Below are 21,408 nucleotides of genomic sequence, written 5' to 3'. Positions count from 1 at the left end.
GTTATTATGCAGAATGTTTTATTTTATTTTTTATGACCATTTTGTGCAAGATTTACAAACAATGTACAAAAATTAAACAAAATTACAACCAGATATTTACATATTAATGACATTGGGTTTATACAGATATAACTCCTGGGGTGTGAATTCTGGAAGACACAGGGCTGCAAAATTACAGTTTTCTAATATGTACAATACCACAGCGTGCCCACATCATAGTACCGCGATAAGGTGTCTACGTAAAAGCACCGTATAGTATCTGGACCAAGGAAGTCACATGGTTTGGAAGCATTGACCCACAAGTGAGGGTGTCATGGCCTTCATAGTCTCTTGTAGAACATGTTGACTTTTATCACATTTCTGACCATGTCGTAAAGGAGATCAAGAAGGTCTATAAACAAATGTAGGACCTTTATCCATTTTCACTATCCAGAATGAATGGAAATTGGGAAGATCTCGATTTTCTGTAGACCTCAGAATCGAATCTCTTGAAGCTCCTGACCTCGTGATGGCTGAACCTTTTGGAGCTCTTGACCTCATGATAGTAGAACCTCTTGAAGATCTTGACCTCATGATAGTTGAACCTCTTGAAGCTTATGACCTCAGGATGGTTGAACCTCTTGAAGATCTTGACCTTGTGATGGTTGAATCTCTTGATATCGTAATGGTTGAACCTCTTGAAGCTCTTGATCTCATGATGGTTGAACCTCTTGAAGCTCTTGACCTCGTGATGGCTGGATAGGGCCATGACCTCTCAAATATTGGGCTACGATCAAATATATTATTCTACATTCATCATGTCACATGGCGAGGTATCTGTCCATAAATATTAGGGACAACCATTTTCCTGGCTGGTGGTTTTCTCCAGTAGAATGGAAGATGTTCTCCTCATTCTTCTTAGTAATGGTTCTTGACACTCGTCCCTTATATTTCTATTATTTTTTTTCCTGGTGAAATTTTGTAAACTGTTGAAAACTTCCATTCGTAGTGTCCTTGAAACGACCTGAGCGCAGATGATATTTCGAGGTCTTCAACCTCTTCATCATCTCATGGGTGAAGAAGTGACTCCATGATGAGTTTTCGACCTACAATACAAAGTCTTATATTTCACTTTCTTCCACAGTCTCCTCTATTGTCTCCCCCAAGGTCAATCCTCCATCGCTGCTCTCCGAAACGCTCCCCCGAGCAAAATACTGCAGTGGTGCATTGTTATTGGGGCCGAGGTCAGAGGAGATGTTGACCGTGGCTTGTAGGAGCTGAACGCTGCTATTCTTCTTCCCATTCTGGTAATTTTCACTTTCCAGGAACAATTGACCTTTTGGCTTTTTAGGTCTTTGAGTTTTATACTTCACTTTATTACCAAGAATACAACTTTTACATGGAAAATACTGGAGAAGAAAGAGGTTCCATTGTTTCCGGAGCTCAGCCTTCACCTGTCAAGAGAAAAAGGAGGATGATGAAACCTCTGAGACCAGATATGAGGAATAACTAATAGGAGCAATATTATAGCTGTTATATTCCTATACATAGGGGCAGTATTATAGTAGTTAACCCCTCCTTGGCCGTGTTACTATTATGGTTTATATGTCCTCGTTCCTCTTGGTGATTGGATCTGACGTCCTTGAGTCTTTATGAGATTATCCTCCACTGAATGTCACAATTAACAGTTTTACGACCTCGTGAAGTCTACGACTAATTGACCTTTTCACAGATGGAGGATAAATCTCCAGACTATTTGCAGGAGGACATTTTCTTCTCCTGCTTTGTGGTTATGAAATCTTAAAGCATAAATGATGATTATATTTTCACTCTCACGGCTGCAGGAGGTTTAGAGGCGATGGTCATAATTTGGCTCCGGGGTGAGAAAGAACCTAAAATCCCCGACACAGCTCCAGATACACAAGGTCGCGAACACATTGGATGTGAAGGGAGAAGAAATAGGGAAATCCTCATACTCACCTCCCCATTAGTGAAGCAGTACAAATACGCAACCACGAAACCCTGCACAGAAGAGAGAACACACAGTTAGGGGAAACGTCCAGAGGCTGATACCGTAAAGGTCTCATTTCTGTAGGGTCCAGGGGTGAAGCTTTCTGTGGGGTGTCGCATCTGAAGTGTCCAAGGGTGGAGCTTCTGAGGGGTAGGGGATCTGAAGAGTCCAAGGGTGGAGCTTCTGAGGGGTGGGGGATCTGAAGAGTCCAAGGGTAGAGCTTCTGAGGGGTGGGGGATCTGAAGTGTCCAAGGGTGGAGCTTCTGAGGGGTGGGGCATCTGAAGTGTCCAGGGATGGAGCTTTCTGTGGGGTGTCGCATCTGAAGTGTCCAAGGGTGGAGCTTCTGAGGGGTGGGGGATCTGAAGACTCCAGGGGTGGAGCTTCTTAGAGGTGTGGGATCTGAAGAGTCCAGGGGTGGAGCTTTCTGAGGGGTGGGGCATTTGAAGTGTGCAGGGGTGCTGCTTTCTAAGAGGTGGGGCATCTGAAGAGACCAGGGGTGGAGCTTCTTAGAGGTGGTGGATCTGAAGAGTCCAGGGGTGGTGCTTCTGAAGGGTGGGGAATCTGATGTGACCAGGGGTGGAGCTTCTTAGAGGTGGGGGATCTGAAGAGTGCAGGGGTGCTGCTTTCTGAAGGGTAGGGCATCTGAAGAGACCAGGGATGGAGCTTCTTAGATGTGGGGGATCTGAAGACTCCAGTGGTGGAGCTCTGAGGGGTGTGGCATCTGAACAGTGTAGGGGTGGAGCTTTTTGAGGGGTGAGGCATCTGAAGAGTTAAGAAATTGACCTTTTTGTAGGAAAGGGCATCTGAAAGATTTAGGGGTGAAGCTAACTGTGGGGTGGGGCATCTGAAGAGTCCAGGGGTAGAGCTTTCTGTGGGGAGGGGAATCTGAAGAGCCCAGGGGTAGAGCTTTCTGTGGGGTGGGGAATTTGAAGAGCCAGTAGTGGAGCTTTCTGTGGGGTGGGGCATCTGAAGAGTCCAGGGGTGGAGCTTTCTGTGGGGTGGGGCATTTAAAGAGTCCAAGAGTGCAGTTATCTGATGGGTAGCCCATCTGAATACTCCAGGAATGTAGCTTTCTGAGAGGTGGGGCAGCTAAACAGTCTAGAGGTGGAGTTTTTGAGAGGTTGAGCATGTTGAAGAGTCCAGATGTGGAGCTTTTTGAAGGGTGGGATATCTGAAGAGACCAAGGGTGGAGCTGATGATGGGTGGAGCATCTGAACAATCTAGGGGTGAAGCTTTCTGATAGGTGGGACATCTATAGAATCCAGATGTGGAGCTTTTTGAGGGGTGGGGCATTGAAGAGTCCAACGGCGGAACTTTCTGATGGGTGGGGCATCTGAATAGTCCAGGGGTAGAGCTTTCTGAGCGGTGGGACATCTATAGAATCCAGGTGTGGAGCTTTATGTGGGGTGGGGCATCTTATGAATCCATGGGTTAAGCTTTCTTTGGGTTGGGGAATCTGAAGAGTCCAGAGGTAAAGTTTCTGATCTGAGAGGTGGAGCATCTGAAAAGTTTAGGGGTGGAGCTTTCTGTGGGGTGGGGCATCTGAACAGTCCAGGGTGGAGCTTTCTTGTTGGTGGGGAATCCAAAAGTCTAGGGGTGGAGCTTTCTGTTGGGTGGGGCTCTGAAGAGTCCAGGGGTGAAGCTCTCTGACTGGAAAGGCATCAAAGAGTCCAAGGATGGAGCTTCCTGAGGAATGGGGCATCTGAAGAATGCAGAGTTGGAGCTTTCTGATGGGTAGGGGTTCTGGGGAGTCCAGGGGAGCAGCTTTCTGATGGGTGGGGCAGCTGAAGAGTTCAGGAGTGGAGCTTTCTGTGGGGTGGGGCATGTGAAGAGTCCAGTGGTGGAGCTTCTGAGTGGTGGGGCATCTGAAGTGTTTAAAGGTAAAGCTCTGTGTGTGGGATGGGGATCTAAAGACTGCAGAGGTGGAACTTTCTGTGGAGTGAGGCATCTGAAGAGACCATGGGTGGAGCTTTATATGGGCTGGGGCATCTGAAGAGTCCAGGGGTGGAACTTTTTAAAGGGTGGAGTTTCTCGGTGTGGGTTTTTTGAGGGTTTAAGATAATAATGAGTGCTGTGGTTGAACTGTTTATAAGCTTCATTGGGTCCACCAGAAACGGGGGGCAAAACCAAGATTTTTATAAAAAGTGTTTAGAGGTAGGATATTGCCAAAGGGAGTACTTTTCTTTTCCAAATCTCATGGCACTTTCAACATCAGCAAGCTTCTTCCCAGCCAAAGATTAATCTAGGGCACTAAGAACTTGAGATACATAGGTTACAGAACCCCTAACGCCATATGAAGGGACCAAAATGTCTGACTCCTGGGGCACATAAAGTTGGCAGCACTAGTAATTTTCAGTATTGATATGGGTTTGCAGAACTATATAGTAACCCTTTTGAAGATGACGTCACCTGGAAGGAGCTCATGGTCAGCCGGATGAAGAGAAGGATATGATTGGTGAGACCCTTGATGTGCTCATCACTGACGAACGTGAACACGACCTCGTGAGTCCCCAGTAGCGGGATGAGGATGAGCGTTGCTTTGGCAAACCTTAAAAACAAAAAATATGAAGTTGTAGGTGGGTTGAGAGGCCGATGTAAGTGAAACAAGGTCAACGGGATCAACCAGAGTACTCCCAGGAGCAGCCATAGGTCCCGTCCCTGCTTAGCTGTACAGTTAAATGATAGGTCCACATGTGTATCTACATGTCTTCGGTTCTGGAGCAGGTGGGTACTTGGTTCGGGACTGGTGCTTATTAAAACTGAATTAGTGGAGTTCCCCTGAAGGCAGAATCTGTAATACATTCTGTTTTCGCATTAGTGGAGGGGCAACTACTATGTGATTGAGAGAGACTATAAGGTGCCTACTGATTTCAATGGGTCTTGCTGAGCTTCACTACATCAGCAGGACTCTGAAGGGGCCTGGCTGGTTCTGGTGGGACTCTTTTGAATCTAGTGGAACTCATTTTGGTCTAACGAAACACTGATGAGTCTAAAAATACGCTTTTGGGTCTAGTGGGTCTCTATTGGACTAATTAAGCCTCCTGGATCTCTGTTGGACCAAGTAAGAGTCTCCTAGTCCTAGTGGGCCTCTGTTGGGCCAAGTAAGACTCTATTGTCCTAGAGGGCCTCTCTTGAGCCAAGTAAGACTCTCCTGGTCCTAGAGAGCCTCTGTTGGGCCAAGTAGGACTCTCCTGTTTGCATTGAGCTTCTGTTCGGCCAAGTATGCCTCTCCTAGTTTTAGTGGGCCTCTGTAGGGCCAAGTAAGACTCTATTGTCCTAGAGGGCCTCTCTTGAGCCAAGTAAGACTCTCCTGGTCCTAGAGAGCCTCTGTTGGGCCAAGTAGGACTCTCCTGTTTGCATTGAGCTTCTGTTCGGCCAAGTAAGCCTCTCCTAGTTTTAGTGGGCCTCTGTAGGACCAAGTAAGACTCTATTGTCCTAGAGGGCCTCTCTTGAGCCAAGTAAGACTCTCCTGGTCCTAGAGAGCCTCTGTTGGGTCAAGTAAGACTCTCCTGTTTCTAGGAGGCCTCTGTAGGGCCAAGTAACACTCTCGTTATCCTAGTGGGCTTCTGTTGCTTTTAGTGGGTCTCTGTTGTATGCTTAGTTGGCTGCTGCTAGTCCTATTGGGCTATGCTTAATTCTCGTGGGCTTCTCTTGAGTCTAGGGAGCCTCTGTTGTGTCTAGTGGGTTTATATTGGTTCCACTGGAACTCAGTTGGGTCTCAGTGGACTGTTTGTTTGAGAGGGATTCTGTTAATTTTAGTCGGACTCTCTAGGTTAGTGGGCCACAGATGGTTCTGGTGGAACTCTCTTGAGTTGAGTGATAAACATTTGGTTCTAGTATGACTATATTGGCTCCAGTGGGAATCTGTTGCATCTAATAATCATCTGTGGCTTCTAGTTGGCATCTGTTGCTTCTAGTGTGACTCTCCATTTAAGGGGCCTCTGATGCTTTTACTAGTGTCTCTTAGTTGGTTCTGATGGGACAATGTTGGGTCTTTTATTAATTTGATGGTTCTAATGGTTCTTTGTTAGGTATAATGGGTCTCTGTTGAATCTAGTGAGTATCTGTTGCTTCTAGAGGGAACTTGCTTCCTGTAGTAGTACTCTGTAGGATCTAGTGGGACTATGTTGGGTCTAGTAGATGTTGTTGGGTCTAGGAGACGTCTGATAGGCTTAGTTGAACACACTTGATTTCTGTGGGACTCTGTTAATCTTATGGGCCACAAACAACTTTCAGTACCCTAACAGGACTTGGACGCTCTATCTTCTTTGATGGGCTCTCCATTTCATGGACCTGTAAGGTACCCTATATACACATCTTCACCCTACATAGCCATGGTTCCATAAACTATTTTCTTTCTAACCCACCAGCACATCTCTCCACTGGTTGCGTATTTTTAAATTGACTTTCCAGAATGGGAGGATTAGATTAGAAGCTCCTCAGGGGCGGGGCCCAATATGAATAATTACAGTATGGAGCTCACCATGAGATGCCAGTTCTGATATTACGCCCTCTGGGGTCACTCGTCTTCTTACCTGTACTTGTAGTCTGTAAACTTTAGCTGCTGGGCCTTCAGCTTCAGATGGAGAAGATTCAGGATCCTGATGTGTACGATGAAGTTTATCTACAGAAGTAACACAGACCGTCTATGTAATGGCCAGGAACGCGGGGTTCTTCTTAAAGGTTGCGATACTTACGAATATGCAGAGGAGCATTGGTCCCTTGATAATGTACCAGATAGCCATATTCTGGTTTACTGCCCAGCACCTAAAGGAGAAACTACGAAATATAAGATCCGAGAGGGGTCGGAGGGAGGAAGAACTTGAACACTACATGCCTCAGAATGTATCGCGGAGGAACATGCTTGCTACTGATATCATCCGCAAGGGAGGGATCCTGAGCGCTAACAGGAGAGGAGGAGGGAGAAGCAGAGAACAGGGCTGGACACAATCACTGGGGCTGCTGGGGGTCCACAGGTGTGCTACAATGGGGGAGATCCTGAGCGCTAACAGGAAAGGAGCAGGGATAAGCAGAGAAAAGGGCCAGACGCCATCACTGGGGCTGCTGGGGGTCCACAGGTGTGCTATAATGGGAGAGATCCTGAGCACTAACAGGAAAGGAGCAGGGATAAGCAGAGAAAAGGGCCGGATGCCATCACTGGGGCTGCTGGGGGTCCACGGGTGTGCTATAATAGGGAAGATCCTGAGCGCTAACAGGAGAGGAGGAGGGAGAAGCAGAGAACAGGGCTGGACACAATCACTGGGGCTGCTGGGGGTCCACAGGTGTGCTATAATGGGAGAGATCCTGAGCGCTAACAGGAAAGGAGCACGGATAAGCAGAGAAAAGGGCCGGATGCCATCACTGGGGCTGCTGGGGGTCCACGGGTGTGCTATAATAGGGAAGATCCTGAGCGCTAACAGGAGAGGAGGAGGGAGAAGCAGAGAACAGGGCTGGACACAATCACTGGGGCTGCTGTTGGTTCACGGGTGTGCTTCAGTGGGGGAGACCCTGAGCGCTAATAGGAAAGGAGCAGGGATAAGCAGAGAAAAGAGCCAGACGCTATCACTGGGACTGCTGGGGGTCCACGGGTGTGCTATAATGGGGGAGACCCTAAGCACTAACAGGAAAGGGAGAAGGGAGAAGAAAATGGCCGGATGCCATCACTGGGGCTGCTGGGGGTCCACAGGTGTGCTATAATGGGAGAGATCCTGAGCACTAACAGGAAAGGAGCAGGGATAAGCAGAGAACAGGGCCGGATGCCATCGCTGGGGCTGCTTGGGGTCCATGGGTGCACTTCAATGGGAGAGACTGTGAGCGCTAACAGGAAAGGGAGGAGGGAGAAGAAAAGGGCCAGATGCCATCACTGGGGCTGCTGAGGGTCCACGGGTGTGCTATAATAGGGGAGATCCTGAGCGCTAACAGGAAAGGGAGGAGGCAGAAGAAAAGGGCCAGATGCCATCACTGGGGCTGCTGGGGGTCCACGGGTGTGCTATAATAGGGGAGATCCTGAGCGCTAACAGGAAAGGGAGGAGGCAGAAGAAAAGGGCCGGATGCCATCACTGGGGCTGCTGGGGGTCCACAGGTATGCTATAATGGGAGAGATCCTGAGCATCAACAGGAAAGGGAGGAGGGAGAAGCAGAGATCAGGGCCGGACGCCATCACTGGGGCTGCTGGGGGTCCATGGGTGCACTTCAATGGGAGAGACTGTGAGCGCTAACAGGAAAGGGAGGAGGGAGAAGAAAAGGGCCGGACACCATCACTGGGGCTGCTGAGGGTCCACGGTTGTGCTACAATGGGGGAGATCCTGAGCGCTAACAGTCATAGGGATTAGGAGCCGCCACTATTATGGGGGTGCTGGGCTGTATAATATAGGGGTGCTGGGCTATATAATTTGGGGGTGCCTGACTGTTTACGAGTGCGTTGGCCTTTTATTAGTGGGGCGCAATAGCTATTATAGGGATGTAGTGTCTATTTGTCTATTGGGGGCTGCAGTCGTTTCTTTTGGGGGGTGCATGGCTGTCTATTGCGGGTGCATGACTGTCTATTGAGGGATGCATAGCTGTCTATTGGGGGGTACATCAGTTTCTATTATGGGGGTGCAGCGGTTTCAATTATGGGGGTACAGTAATAACTATGTGGGTGCAGCAGTTTCTATTTATAGGGGTGCAGTGGTTTATGTTATGGGGGTGCAGGGGCAGTGGCAGTTATGGGGGTGCAGTGACAATTATGGGGGTACAGTGGTGCTGGCAGTTATGGGGGATCGCAATGTCCTGACCATTCGGCCTCCGATACCCTGACACTGATATTTCCCATGGAGCCGGCGCCGCTTCTCTCGGCAGCTGTGGAGGTGATCCTGTATCTCGCGCTTGCAGGGCGCGGTGGTGATTGAGGCGCGCAGTTAGCGGATCGATATCTGCAGTATGTAGATTGTCCGCGGAGATTGTCTCATGATTCACGCTGCCAATGGCGCATTTAGAGACGTGACTGATCGCTGCGACCTCCGGATCCCCCATAATTATATCCTGCCGCCGGCAGCTGCTCACATCAATCATGGAAGAGTCACTGACACTCAGATCAGAAGGAATGAAGGGAAATGGCCGTCCTGAAATACTCTGCACTGCTGTGAGGAGGAATGAATGGCGCCAGGACTTACCCCTCGTTCTCCAGATAGGTTCTCGCTATCACCCAGGGAATGATGAACAGCAGGGGGCAGACTGCAAAACAAAGGTAGAAAGGTGAGATAGCCCCCCGGACACAGGCGATACAGGGGAGATAGCCCCCCGGATACAGGCAATACAGGGGAGATAGCCTCCCGGACACAGGCGATACAGGGGAGATAGCCCCCCGGATACAGGCGATACAGGGGAGATAGCCCCCCGGACACAGGCGATACAGGGGAGATAGCCCCCCGGATACAGGCGATACAGGGGAGATAGCCCCCCGGACACAGGCGATACAGGGGAGATAGCCCCCCGGATACAGGGGAGATAGCCCCCCGGACACAGGCGATACAGGTGAGATAGCCCCCCGGACACAGGTGATACAGGGGAGATAGCCCCCCCCGGACACAGGCGATACAGGGGAGATAGCCCCCCGGACACAGGCGATACAGGGGAGATAGCCCCCCGGACACAGGCGATACAGGTGAGATAGCCCCCCGGACACAGGCGATACAGGGGAGATTGCCCCCCGGACACAGGCGATACAGGGGAGATAGCCCCCCGGACACAGGCGATACAGGGGAGATAGCCCCCCGAACACAGGCGATACAGGGGAGATAGCCCCCCGGACACAGGCGATACAGGGGAGATTGCCCCCCGGACACAGGCGATACAGGGGAGATAGCCCCCCGGATACAGGCGATACAGGGGAGATAGCCCCCCGGACACAGGCGATACAGGGGAGATAGCTCCCCGGACACAGGCGATACAGGGGAGATTGCCCCCCGGACACAGGCGATACAGGGAAGATGGGGGTACTTACACCAGCCGATGGCCATGTATCTCAGCAGCATGCGCCGCTCGCACAGGACCAGGGACACGATGGTGCTGTGCAGATAGACCCCCTCCACCAGAAGCCAGAAGAAATTGGTGCCCACAAAGAAATGCAGCGAGATGTGAATGATGCGGCAGGAGGCGGGGGTCTGCGGAGGAAGGACACAGGTTACAGCGCCCCCGGTGGACATCACCGACCACATCAAATTACCGTGACCCCCCATAGACCCCATCACGTACCTGAGTGGTCAGCACAGACAGCCAGTCATCCTCGTTTCTGGCCTTTTTTGGGGCCGGGTCCATGGTCTGCATGTCCTTTATCAGCACCGCCAAAGCCTTCAGGATGAAGGAGCCGAAGAGATTCATGTGGATGTAATTACGGGTGCAGTGAAGCTTCCTACAGAGCGAGAGAAGGAGCGAGAGTGAGCCCCGAAACACAGACCGCAGTGCACACATCCACCACCGGGGGGCGACAGAGAGAATGAGCCCGAAACACAGGCCGCAGTGCACAGACCCACCACCGGGGGGAGACAGAGAGAATGAGCCCAGAAACACAGGCCGCAGTGCACAGACCGACCCCCGGGGGGCGATAGAGAGAATGAGCCCAGAAACACAGGCCGCAGTGCACACATCCACCACCGGGGGGAGACAGAGAGAATGAGCCCGAAACACAGGCCGCAGTGCACACATCCACCACCGGGGGGAGACAGAGAGAATGAGCCCGAAACACAGGCCGCAGTGCACAGATCAACCACCGGGGGGAGACAGAGAGAATGAGCCCAGAAACACAGGCCGCAGTGCACACATCCACCACCGGGGGGCGACAGAGAGAATGAGCCCGAAACACAGGCCGCAGTGCACAGACCCACCACCGGGGGGAGACAGAGAGAATGAGCCCAGAAACACAGGCCGCAGTGCACAGACCGACCCCCGGGGGGCGATAGAGAGAATGAGCCCAGAAACACAGGCCGCAGTGCACACATCCACCACCGGGGGGAGACAGAGAGAATGAGCCCGAAACACAGGCCGCAGTGCACACATCCACCACCGGGGGGATACAGAGAGAATGAGCCCAGAAACACAGGCCGCAGTGCACAGACCCACCACCGGGGGGAGACAGAGAGAATGAGCCCAGAAACACAGGCCGCAGTGCACACATCCACCACCGGGGGGCGACAGAGAGAATGAGCCCAGAAACACAGGCCGCAGTGCACAGACCCACCACCGGGGGGCAACACAGAGAGAATGAGCCCGAAACACAGGCCGCAGTGCACACATCCACCACCGGGGGGAGACAGAGAGAATGAGCCCCGAAACACAGGCCGCAGTGCACACATCCACCACCGGGGGGAGACAGAGAGAATGAGCCCCGAAACACAGGCCGCAGTGCACACATCCACCACCGGGGGAAGACAGAGAGAATGAGCCCGAAACACAGGCCGCAGTGCACACATCCACCACCGGGGGGAGACAGAGAGAGTGAGCCCCGAAACACAGGCCGCAGTGCACAGACCACCACCGGGGGAGACAGAGAGAATGAGCCCGAAACACAGGCCGCAGTGCACACATCCACCACCGGGGGGCGACAGAGAGAATGAGCCCCGAAACACAGGCCGCAGTGCACACATCCACCACCGGGGGGCGACAGAGAAAATGAGCCCCGAAACACAGGCCGCAGTGCACAGACCCACCACCGGGGGGAGACAGAGAGAATGAGCCCGAAACACAGGCCGCAGTGCACACATCCACCACCGGGGGGAGACAGAGAGAATGAGCCCGAAACACAGGCCGCAGTGCACACATCCACCACCGGGGGGCGACAGAGAAAATGAGCCCCGAAACACAGGCCGCAGTGCACAGACCCACCACCGGGGGGAGACAGAGAGAATGAGCCCGAAACACAGGCCGCAGTGCACACATCCACCACCGGGGGGCGACAGAGAGAATGAGCCCCGAAACACAGGCCGCAGTGCACACATCCACCACCGGGGGGCGACAGAGAAAATGAGCCCCGAAACACAGGCCGCAGTGCACAGACCCACCACCGGGGGGAGACAGAGAGAACACGAGAGTGAGCCCCGAAACACAGACCGCAGTGCACACATCCACCACCGGGGGAGACAGAGAGAATGAGCCCAGAAACACAGGCCGCAGTGCACAGACCCACCACCGGGGGGCAACACAGAGAACACGAGAGTGAGCCCCGAAACACAGGCCGCAGTGCACACATCCACCACCGGGGGGCGACAGAGAGAATGAGCCCAGAAACACAGGCCGCAGTGCACAGACCCACCACCGGGGGGGAGACAGAGAGAATGAGCCCGAAACACAGGCCGCAGTGCACACATCCACCACCGGAGGGAGACAGAGAGAATGAGCCCAGAAACACAGGCCGCAGTGCACAGACCCACCACCGGGGGAGACAGAGAGAATGAGCCCGAAACACAGGCCGCAGTGCACACATCCACCACCGGGGGGCGACAGAGAGAATGAGCCCAGAAACACAGGCCGCAGTGCACAGATCCACCACCGGGGGGCGACACAGAGAATGAGCCCCGAAACACAGGCCGCAGTGCACACATCCACCACCGGGGGGAGACAGAGAGAATGAGCCCAGAAACACAGGCCGCAGTGCACACATCCACCACTGGGGGGCGACAGAGAGAATGAGCCCGAAACACAGGCCGCAGTGCACACATCCACCACCGGGGGGAGACAGAGAGAATGAGCCAGAAACACAGGCCGCAGTGCACAGACCTACACCGGGGGGCGACAGAGAGAATGAGCCCAGAAACACAGGCCGCAGTGCACAGATCAACCACGAGGGGGCAACAGAGAGAATGAGCCCAAAACACAGGCCGCAGTGCACAGACCCACCACCGGGGGGCGACAGAGAGAATGAGCCCAAAAACACAGGCCGCAGTGCACAAGATCGACCACCGGGGGACGACACAGAGAACACGAGAGTGAGCCCCGAAACACAGGCCGCAGTGCACAGACCCACCACCGGGGGGCGACACAGAGAGAATGAGCCCAGAAACACAGGCCGCAATGCACAGACCCACCACCGGGGGGCGACAGAGAGAATGAGCCCGAAACACAGGCCGCAGTGCACAGATCAACCACGAGGGGCAACAGAGAGAATGAGCCCGAAACACAGGCCGCAGTGCACAGACCCACCACCGGGGGGCGACAGAGAGAATGAGCCCAGAAACACAGGCCGCAGTGCACAGACCCACCACCGGGGGGCGACAGAGAGAATGAGCCCGAAACACAGGCCGCAGTGCACAGACCCACCACCGGGGGGCGACAGAGAGAATGAGCCCAGAAACACAGGCCGCAGTGCACAAGATCGACCACCGGGGGGCGACACAGAGAACACGAGAGTGAGCCCCGAAACACAGGCCGCAGTGCAAGGATCCACCACCGGGGGGCGACAGAGAGAATGAGCCCCGAAACACAGGCCGCAGTGCAAAGACCCACCCCCGGGGGGCGATAGAGAGAATGAGCCCCGAAACACAGGCTGCAGTGCACAAGATCGACCACCGGGGGGCGACACAGAAAACACGAGAATGAGCCCCGAAACACAGACCGCAGTGCACAAGATCGACCACCGGGGGGCGACACAGAGAACACGAGAGTGAGCCCCGAAACACAGGCCGCAGTGCAAGGATCCACCACCGGGGGGAGACAGAGAGAATGAGCCCAGAAACACAGGCCGCAGTACAAGGATCCACCACCGGGGGGCGACAGAGAGAATGAGCCCGAAACACAGGCCGCAGTACAAGGATCCACCACCGGGGGGGCGACAGAGAGAATGAGCCCCGAAACACAGGCCGCAGTACAAGGATCCACCACCGGGGGGCGACAGAGAGAATGAGCCCCGAAACACAGGCCGCAGTGCACAGATCCACCACCGGGGGGCGACAGAGAGAATGAGCCCCGAAACACAGGCTGCAGTGCACAGATCCACCACCGGGGGGCGACAGAGAGAAGGAGCCCGAAACACAGGCTGCAGAGCACAGATCCACCACCGGGGGGCGACAGAGAGAATGAGCCCGAAACACAGGCTGCAGAGCACAGATCCACCACCGGGGGGCGACAGAGAGAATGAGCCCGAAACACAGGCTGCAGAGCACAGATCCACCACCGGGGGGCGACAGAGAGAATGAGCCCGAAACACAGGCTGCAGAGCACAGATCCACCACCGGGGGGCGACAGAGAGAATGAGCCCGAAACACAGGCTGCAGAGCACAGATCCACCACCGGGGGGCGACAGAGAGAATGAGCCCGAAACACAGGCCGCAGTACAAGGATCCACCACCGGGGGGCGACAGAGAGAATGAGCCCCGAAACACAGGCCGCAGTGCACAGATCCACCACCGGGGGGCGACAGAGAGAATGAGCCCCGAAAAACAGGCTGCAGTGCACACATCCACCACCGGGGGACGACAGAGAGAAGGAGCCCCGAAACACAGGCTGCAGAGCACAGATCCACCACCGGGGGGCGACAGAGAGAATGGGCCCGAAACACAGGCCGCAGTACAAGGATCCACCACCGGGGGGCGACAGAGAGAACACGAGAATGAGCCCCAAATACTGACCGCAGTACACAGATCCACCACCGGGGGGCGACAGAGAGAACACGAGAATGACCCCAAATACTGACCGCAGTGCACACATCCACCACCGGGGGACAACAGAGAGGAGAACACGAGAATGACCCCAAATACTGACCGCAGTGCACAGATCCACCACCGGGGGGCGACAGAGAGAACACGAGAATGATCCCCAAACACTGACCGCAGTGCACAGATCCACCACCGGGGGGCGACAGAGAGAACACGAGAATGAGCCCCAAATACTGACCGCAGTACACAGATCCACCACCGGGGGGCGACAGAGAGAACACGAGAATGACCCCAAATACTGACCGCAGTGCACACATCCACCACCGGGGGACGACAGAGAGGAGAACACGAGAATGACCCCAAATACTGACCGCAGTGCACAGATCCACCACCGGGGGGCGACAGAGAGAACACGAGAATGAGCCCCAAACACAGACCGCAGTGCACAGATCCTCGACCGGGGGGCGACAGAGAGGAGAACACGAGAATGAGCCCCAAACACAGACCGCAGTGCACAGATCCACCACCGGGGGGCGACAGAGAGGAGAACACGAGAATGACCCCAAATACTGACCGCAGTGCACAGATCCACCACCGGGGGCGACAGAGAGAACACGAGAATGAGCCCCGAATACTGACCGCAGTGCACAGATCCACCACCGGGGGGCAACAGAGAGGAGAACACGAGAATGACCCCAAATACTGACCGCAGTGCACAGATCCACCACCGGGGGGCGACAGAGAGAACACAAGAATGACCCCAAACACAGACCGCAGTGCACAGATCCACCACCGGGGGGCGACAGAGAGGAGAACACGAGAATGACCCCAAACACTGACCGCAGTGCACAGATCCACCACCGGGGGGCGACAGAGAGGAGAACACGAGAATGACCCCAAACACAGACCGCAGTGCACAGATCCACCACCGGGGGGTGACAGAGAAGAACATGAGAATGACCCCAAATACTGACCGCAGTGCACAGATCCACCACCGGGGGCGACAGAGAGAACACGAGAATGATCCCCAAATACTGACCGCAGTGCACAGATCCACCACCGGGGGGCAACAGAGAGAACAAGAGAATGACCCCAAATACTGACCGCAGTGCACAGATCCACCACCGGGGGGCGACACAGAGAACACGAGAATGACCCCACATACTGACCGCAGTGCACAGATCTACCACCGGGGGGCGACAGAGAGAACACGAGAATGACCCCAAATACTGACCGCAGTGCACAGATCCACCACCAGGGGGCGACAGAGAGGAGAACATGAGAATGACCCCAAATACTGACCGCAGTGCACAGATCCAACACCGGGGGGCGACAGAGAGAACACGAGAATGACCCCAAATACTGACCGCAGTGCACAGATCCACCACCGGGGGGCGACAGAGAGAACACGAGAATGACCCCAAATACTGACCGCAGTGCACAGATCTACCACCGGGGGGCGACAGAGAGAACACGAGAATGACCCCAAATACTGACCGCAGTGCACAGATCCACCACCGGGGGGCGACAGAGAGGACACGAGAATGAGCCCAAACACTGACCGCAGTGCACAGATCCACCCCCGGGGGGCGACAGAGAGAACACGAGAATGAGCCCCAAACACAGACCGCAGTGCACAGATCCACCACCGGGGGGCGACAGAGAGGACACGAGAATGACCCAAATACTGACCGCAGTGCACAGATCCTCCACCGGGGGGCGACAGAGAGGAGAACACGAGAATGACCCCAAATACTGACCGCAGTGCACAGATCCACCACCGGGGGGCGACAGAGAGGACACGAGAATGACCCCAAATACTGACCGCAGTGCACAGATCCAACACCGGGGGGCGACAGAGAGAACATGAGAATGACCCCAAATACTGACCGCAGTGCACAGATCCACCACCGGGGGGCGACAGAGAGAACACGAGAATGACCCCAAATAGTGACCGCAGTGCACAGATCCACCACCGGGGGGCGACAGAGAGGACACGAGAATGAGCCCCAAATACTGACCGCAGTGTACAGATCTACCACCGGGGGGCGACAGAGAGAACACGAGAATGAGCCCCAAACACAGACCGCAGTGCACATATCCACCACCGGGGGGCGACAGAGAGAACACGAGAATGACCCCAAATACTGACCGCAGTGCACAGATCCACCACCGGGGGGCGACAGAGAGGAGAACACGAGAATGACCCCAAATACTGACCGCAGTGCACAGATCCACCACCGGGGGGCGACAGAGAGGACACGAGAATGAGCCCAAACACTGACCGCAGTGCACAGATCCACCACCGGGGGGCGACAGAGAGGACACGAGAATGAGCCCAAACACTGACCGCAGTGCACAGATCCACCCCCGGGGGGCGACAGAGAGAACACGAGAATGAGCCCCAAATACTGACCGCAGTGCACAGATCCACCACCGGGGGGCGACAGAGAGGACACGAGAATGACCCCAAATACTGACCGCAGTGCACAGATCCACCACCGGGGGGCGACAGAGAGGAAACGAGAATGAGCCCCAAATACTGACCGCAGTGCACAGATCTACCACCGGGGGGCGACAGAGAGGACACGAGAATGACCCAAATACTGACCGCAGTGCACAGATCCACCACCGGGGGGCGACAGAGAGGAGAACACGAGAATGACCCCAAACACTGACCGCAGTGCACAGATCCACCACCAGGGGGCGACAGAGAGGAGAACACGAGAATTACCCCAAATACTGACCGCAGTGTACAGATCTACCACCGGGGGCGACAGAGAGAACACGAGAATGACCCCAAATACTGACCGCAGTGCACAGATCTACCACCGGGGGGCGACAGAGAGGACACGAGAATGACCCAAATACTGACCGCAGTGCACAGATCCACCACCGGGGGGCGACAGAGAGGAGAACACGAGAATGACCCCAAACACTGACCGCAGTGCACAGATCCACCACCAGGGGGCGACAGAGAGGAGAACACGAGAATGACCCCAAATACTGACCGCAGTGTACAGATCTACCACCGGGGGCGACAGAGAGAACACGAGAATGACCCCAAATACTGACCGCAGTGCACAGATCCTCCACCGGGGGGCGACAGAGAGAACACGAGAATGACCCCAAATACTGACCGCAGTGCACAGATCCACCACCGGGGGGCGACAGAGAGAACACGAGAATGACCCCAAATACTGACCGCAGTGCACAGATCCACCACCGGGGGGCGACAGAGAGAACACGAGAATGACCCCAAATACTGACCGCAGTGCACAGATCCACCACCGGGGGGCGACAGAGAGGACACGAGAATGAGCCCCAAATACTGACCGCAGTGTACAGATCTACCACCGGGGGGCGACAGAGAGAACACGAGAATGAGCCCCAAACACAGACCGCAGTGCACAGATCCTCCACCGGGGGGCGACAGAGAGGAGAACACGAGAATGAGCCCCAAATACTGACCGCAGTGCACAGATCCACCACCGGGGGGCGACAGAGAGGACACGAGAATGACCCCAAATACTGACCGCAGTGCACAGATCCTCCACCGGGGGGCAACAGAGAGGAGAACACGAGAATGACCCCAAATACTGACCGCAGTGCACAGATCCACCACCGGGGGGCGACAGAGAGAACACGAGAATGACCCCAAATACTGACCGCAGTGCACAGATCCTCCACCGGGGGCGACAGAGAGAACACGAGAATGACCCCAAATACTGACTGCAGTGCACAGATCCACCACCGGGGGGCGACAGAGAGAACACGAGAATGAGCCCCAAACACAGACCGCAGTGCACAGATCTACCACCGGGGGGCGACAGAGAGAACACGAGAATGACCCCAAATACTGACCGCAGTGCACAGATCCACCACCGGGGGGCGACAGAGAGAACACGAGAATGACCCCAAATACTGACCGCAGTGCACAGATCCTCCACCGGGGGGCGACAGAGAGAACACGAGAATGAGCCCCAAACACAGACCGCAGTGCACAGATCTACCACCGGGGGGCGACAGAGAGAACACGAGAATGACCCCAAATACTGACCGCAGTGCACAGATCCACCACCGGGGGGCGACAGAGAGAACACGAGAATGACCCCAAATACTGACCGCAGTGCACAGATCCTCCACCGGGGGGCGACAGAGAGAACACGAGAATGACCCCAAATACTGACCGCAGTGCACAGATCCACCACCGGGGGGCGACAGAGAGAACACGAGAATGACCCCAAATACTGACCGCAGTGCACAGATCCTCCACCGGGGGGCGACAGAGAGGAGAACACGAGAATGACCCCAAATACTGACCGCAGTGCACAGATCCACCACCGGGGGGTGACAGAGAAGAACATGAGAATGACCCCAAATACTGACCGCAGTGCACAGATCCTCCACCGGGGGGCGACAGAGAGAACACGAGAATGACCCCAAATACTGACCGCAGTGCACAGATCCACCACCGGGGGGCGACAGAGAGAACACGAGAATGACCCCAAATACTGACCGCAGTGCACAGATCCACCACCGGGGGGCGACAGAGAGAACACGAGAATGACCCCAAATACTGACCGCAGTGCACAGATCCACCACCGGGGGGCGACAGAGAGAACACGAGAATGACCCCAAATACTGACCGCAGTGCACAGATCCACCACCGGGGGGCGACAGAGAGGACACGAGAATGAGCCCCAAATACTGACCGCAGTGTACAGATCTACCACCGGGGGGCGACAGAGAGAACACGAGAATGAGCCCCAAACACAGACCGCAGTGCACAGATCCTCCACCGGGGGGCGACAGAGAGGAGAACACGAGAATGAGCCCCAAATACTGACCGCAGTGCACAGATCCACCATCGGGGGGCGACAGAGAGGACACGAGAATGACCCCAAATACTGACCGCAGTGCACAGATCCTCCACCGGGGGGCAACAGAGAGGAGAACACGAGAATGACCCCAAATACTGACCGCAGTGCACAGATCCACCACCGGGGGGCGACAGAGAGAACACGAGAATGACCCCAAATACTGACCGCAGTGCACAGATCCTCCACCGGGGGCGACAGAGAGAACACGAGAATGACCCCAAATACTGACCGCAGTGCACAGATCCACCACCGGGGGGCGACAGAGAGAACACGAGAATGACCCCAAATACTGACCGCAGTGCACAGATCCTCCACCGGGGGGCGACAGAGAGAACACGAGAATGAGCCCCAAACACAGACCGCAGTGCACAGATCTACCACCGGGGGGCGACAGAGAGAACACGAGAATGACCCCAAATACTGACCGCAGTGCACAGATCCACCACCGGGGGGCGACAGAGAGAACACGAGAATGACCCCAAATACTGACCGCAGTGCACAGATCCTCCACCGGGGGGCAACAGAGAGGAGAACACGAGAATGACCCCAAATACTGACCGCAGTGCACAGATCCACCACCGGGGGGCGACAGAGAGAACACGAGAATGACCCCAAATACTGACCGCAGTGCACAGATCCACCACCGGGGGGCGACAGAGAGAACACGAGAATGACCCCAAATACTGACCGCAGTGCACAGATCCTCCACCGGGGGCGACAGAGAGAACACGAGAATGACCCCAAATACTGACCGCAGTGCACAGATCCACCACCGGGGGGCGACAGAGAGAACACGAGAATGACCCCAAATACTGACCGCAGTGCACAGATCCTCCACCGGGGGGCGACAGAGAGAACACGAGAATGAGCCCCAAACACAGACCGCAGTGCACAGATCTACCACCGGGGGGCGACAGAGAGAACACGAGAATGACCCCAAATACTGACCGCAGTGCACAGATCCACCACCGGGGGGCGACAGAGAGAACACGAGAATGACCCCAAATACTGACCGCAGTGCACAGATCCTCCACCGGGGGGCGACAGACAGGAGAAGACAAGACTACACAACTCTTTACCTTTTATCACACAGGAGAGGATTAGATACACGGCTCAGCAGACAGTATCACACAGGAGAGGATTAGATACACAGCTCAGCAGACAGTATCACACAGGAGAGGATTAGATACACAGCTCAGCAGACAGTATCACACAGGAGAGGATTAGATACACGGCTCACTAGACAGTATCACACAGGAGAGGATTAGATACACAGCTCAGCAGACAGTATCACACAGGAGAGGATTAGATACACGGCTCACTAGACAGTATCACACAGGAGAGGATTAGATACACAGCTCAGCAGACAGTATCACACAGGAGAGGATTAGATACACAGCCCAGCAGACAGTATCACACGGGAGAGGATTAGATACACAGCTCAGCAGACAGTATCACACAGGAGAGGATTAGATACACAGCTCAGCAGACAGTATCACACAGGAGAGGATTAGATACACAGCTCAGCAGACAGTATCACACAGGAGAGGATTAGATACACGGCTCAGCCGAGAGTATCACACAGGAGAGGATTAGATACACGGCTCAGCAGACAGTATCACACAGGAGAGGATTAGATACACAGCTCAGCAGACAGTATCACACAGGAGAGGATTAGATACACAGCTCAGCAGACAGTATCACACAGGAGAGGATTAGATACACAGCTCAGCAGACAGTATTACACAGGGGAGGATTAGATACACGGCTCACTAGACAGTATCACACAGGAGAGGATTAGATACACAGCTCAGCAGACAGTATCACACAGGAGAGGATTAGATACACAGCTCAGCAGACAGTATCACACAGGAGAGGATTAGATACACGGCTCACTAGACAGTATCA

At 54.7% G+C, this 21,408-nt stretch overlaps 1 protein-coding gene across 1 annotated transcript in view; it reads right to left on the bottom strand.

The window, feature by feature from the left end:
* Window positions 1-1,097: 1,097 nt before the first annotated feature.
* Window positions 1,098-21,408, bottom strand: part of GLP2R (glucagon like peptide 2 receptor) — a 142,320-nt gene continuing 122,009 nt past the window's right edge. Inside the window, exons 6-13 of the mRNA XM_075348010.1 lie at window positions 10,227-10,383; window positions 9,976-10,135; window positions 9,146-9,206; window positions 6,689-6,758; window positions 6,527-6,615; window positions 4,401-4,539; window positions 1,960-2,001; window positions 1,098-1,433 (exon numbers count right to left, since the gene is read on the bottom strand). Coding sequence (XP_075204125.1) covers window positions 1,101-1,433; window positions 1,960-2,001; window positions 4,401-4,539; window positions 6,527-6,615; window positions 6,689-6,758; window positions 9,146-9,206; window positions 9,976-10,135; window positions 10,227-10,383 — 1,051 coding nt within the window. The 3' untranslated portion in view covers window positions 1,098-1,100. The remainder of the gene's footprint in view (window positions 1,434-1,959; window positions 2,002-4,400; window positions 4,540-6,526; window positions 6,616-6,688; window positions 6,759-9,145; window positions 9,207-9,975; window positions 10,136-10,226; window positions 10,384-21,408) is intronic.

This window comes from Anomaloglossus baeobatrachus, chromosome 5 (assembly GCF_048569485.1).
Source record: "Anomaloglossus baeobatrachus isolate aAnoBae1 chromosome 5, aAnoBae1.hap1, whole genome shotgun sequence".
Taxonomy (NCBI): Eukaryota; Metazoa; Chordata; class Amphibia; order Anura; family Aromobatidae; genus Anomaloglossus; species Anomaloglossus baeobatrachus.
Note: the sequence above shows the minus strand (reverse complement) of the source record. Positions and strands in the feature narration are given on the sequence as shown.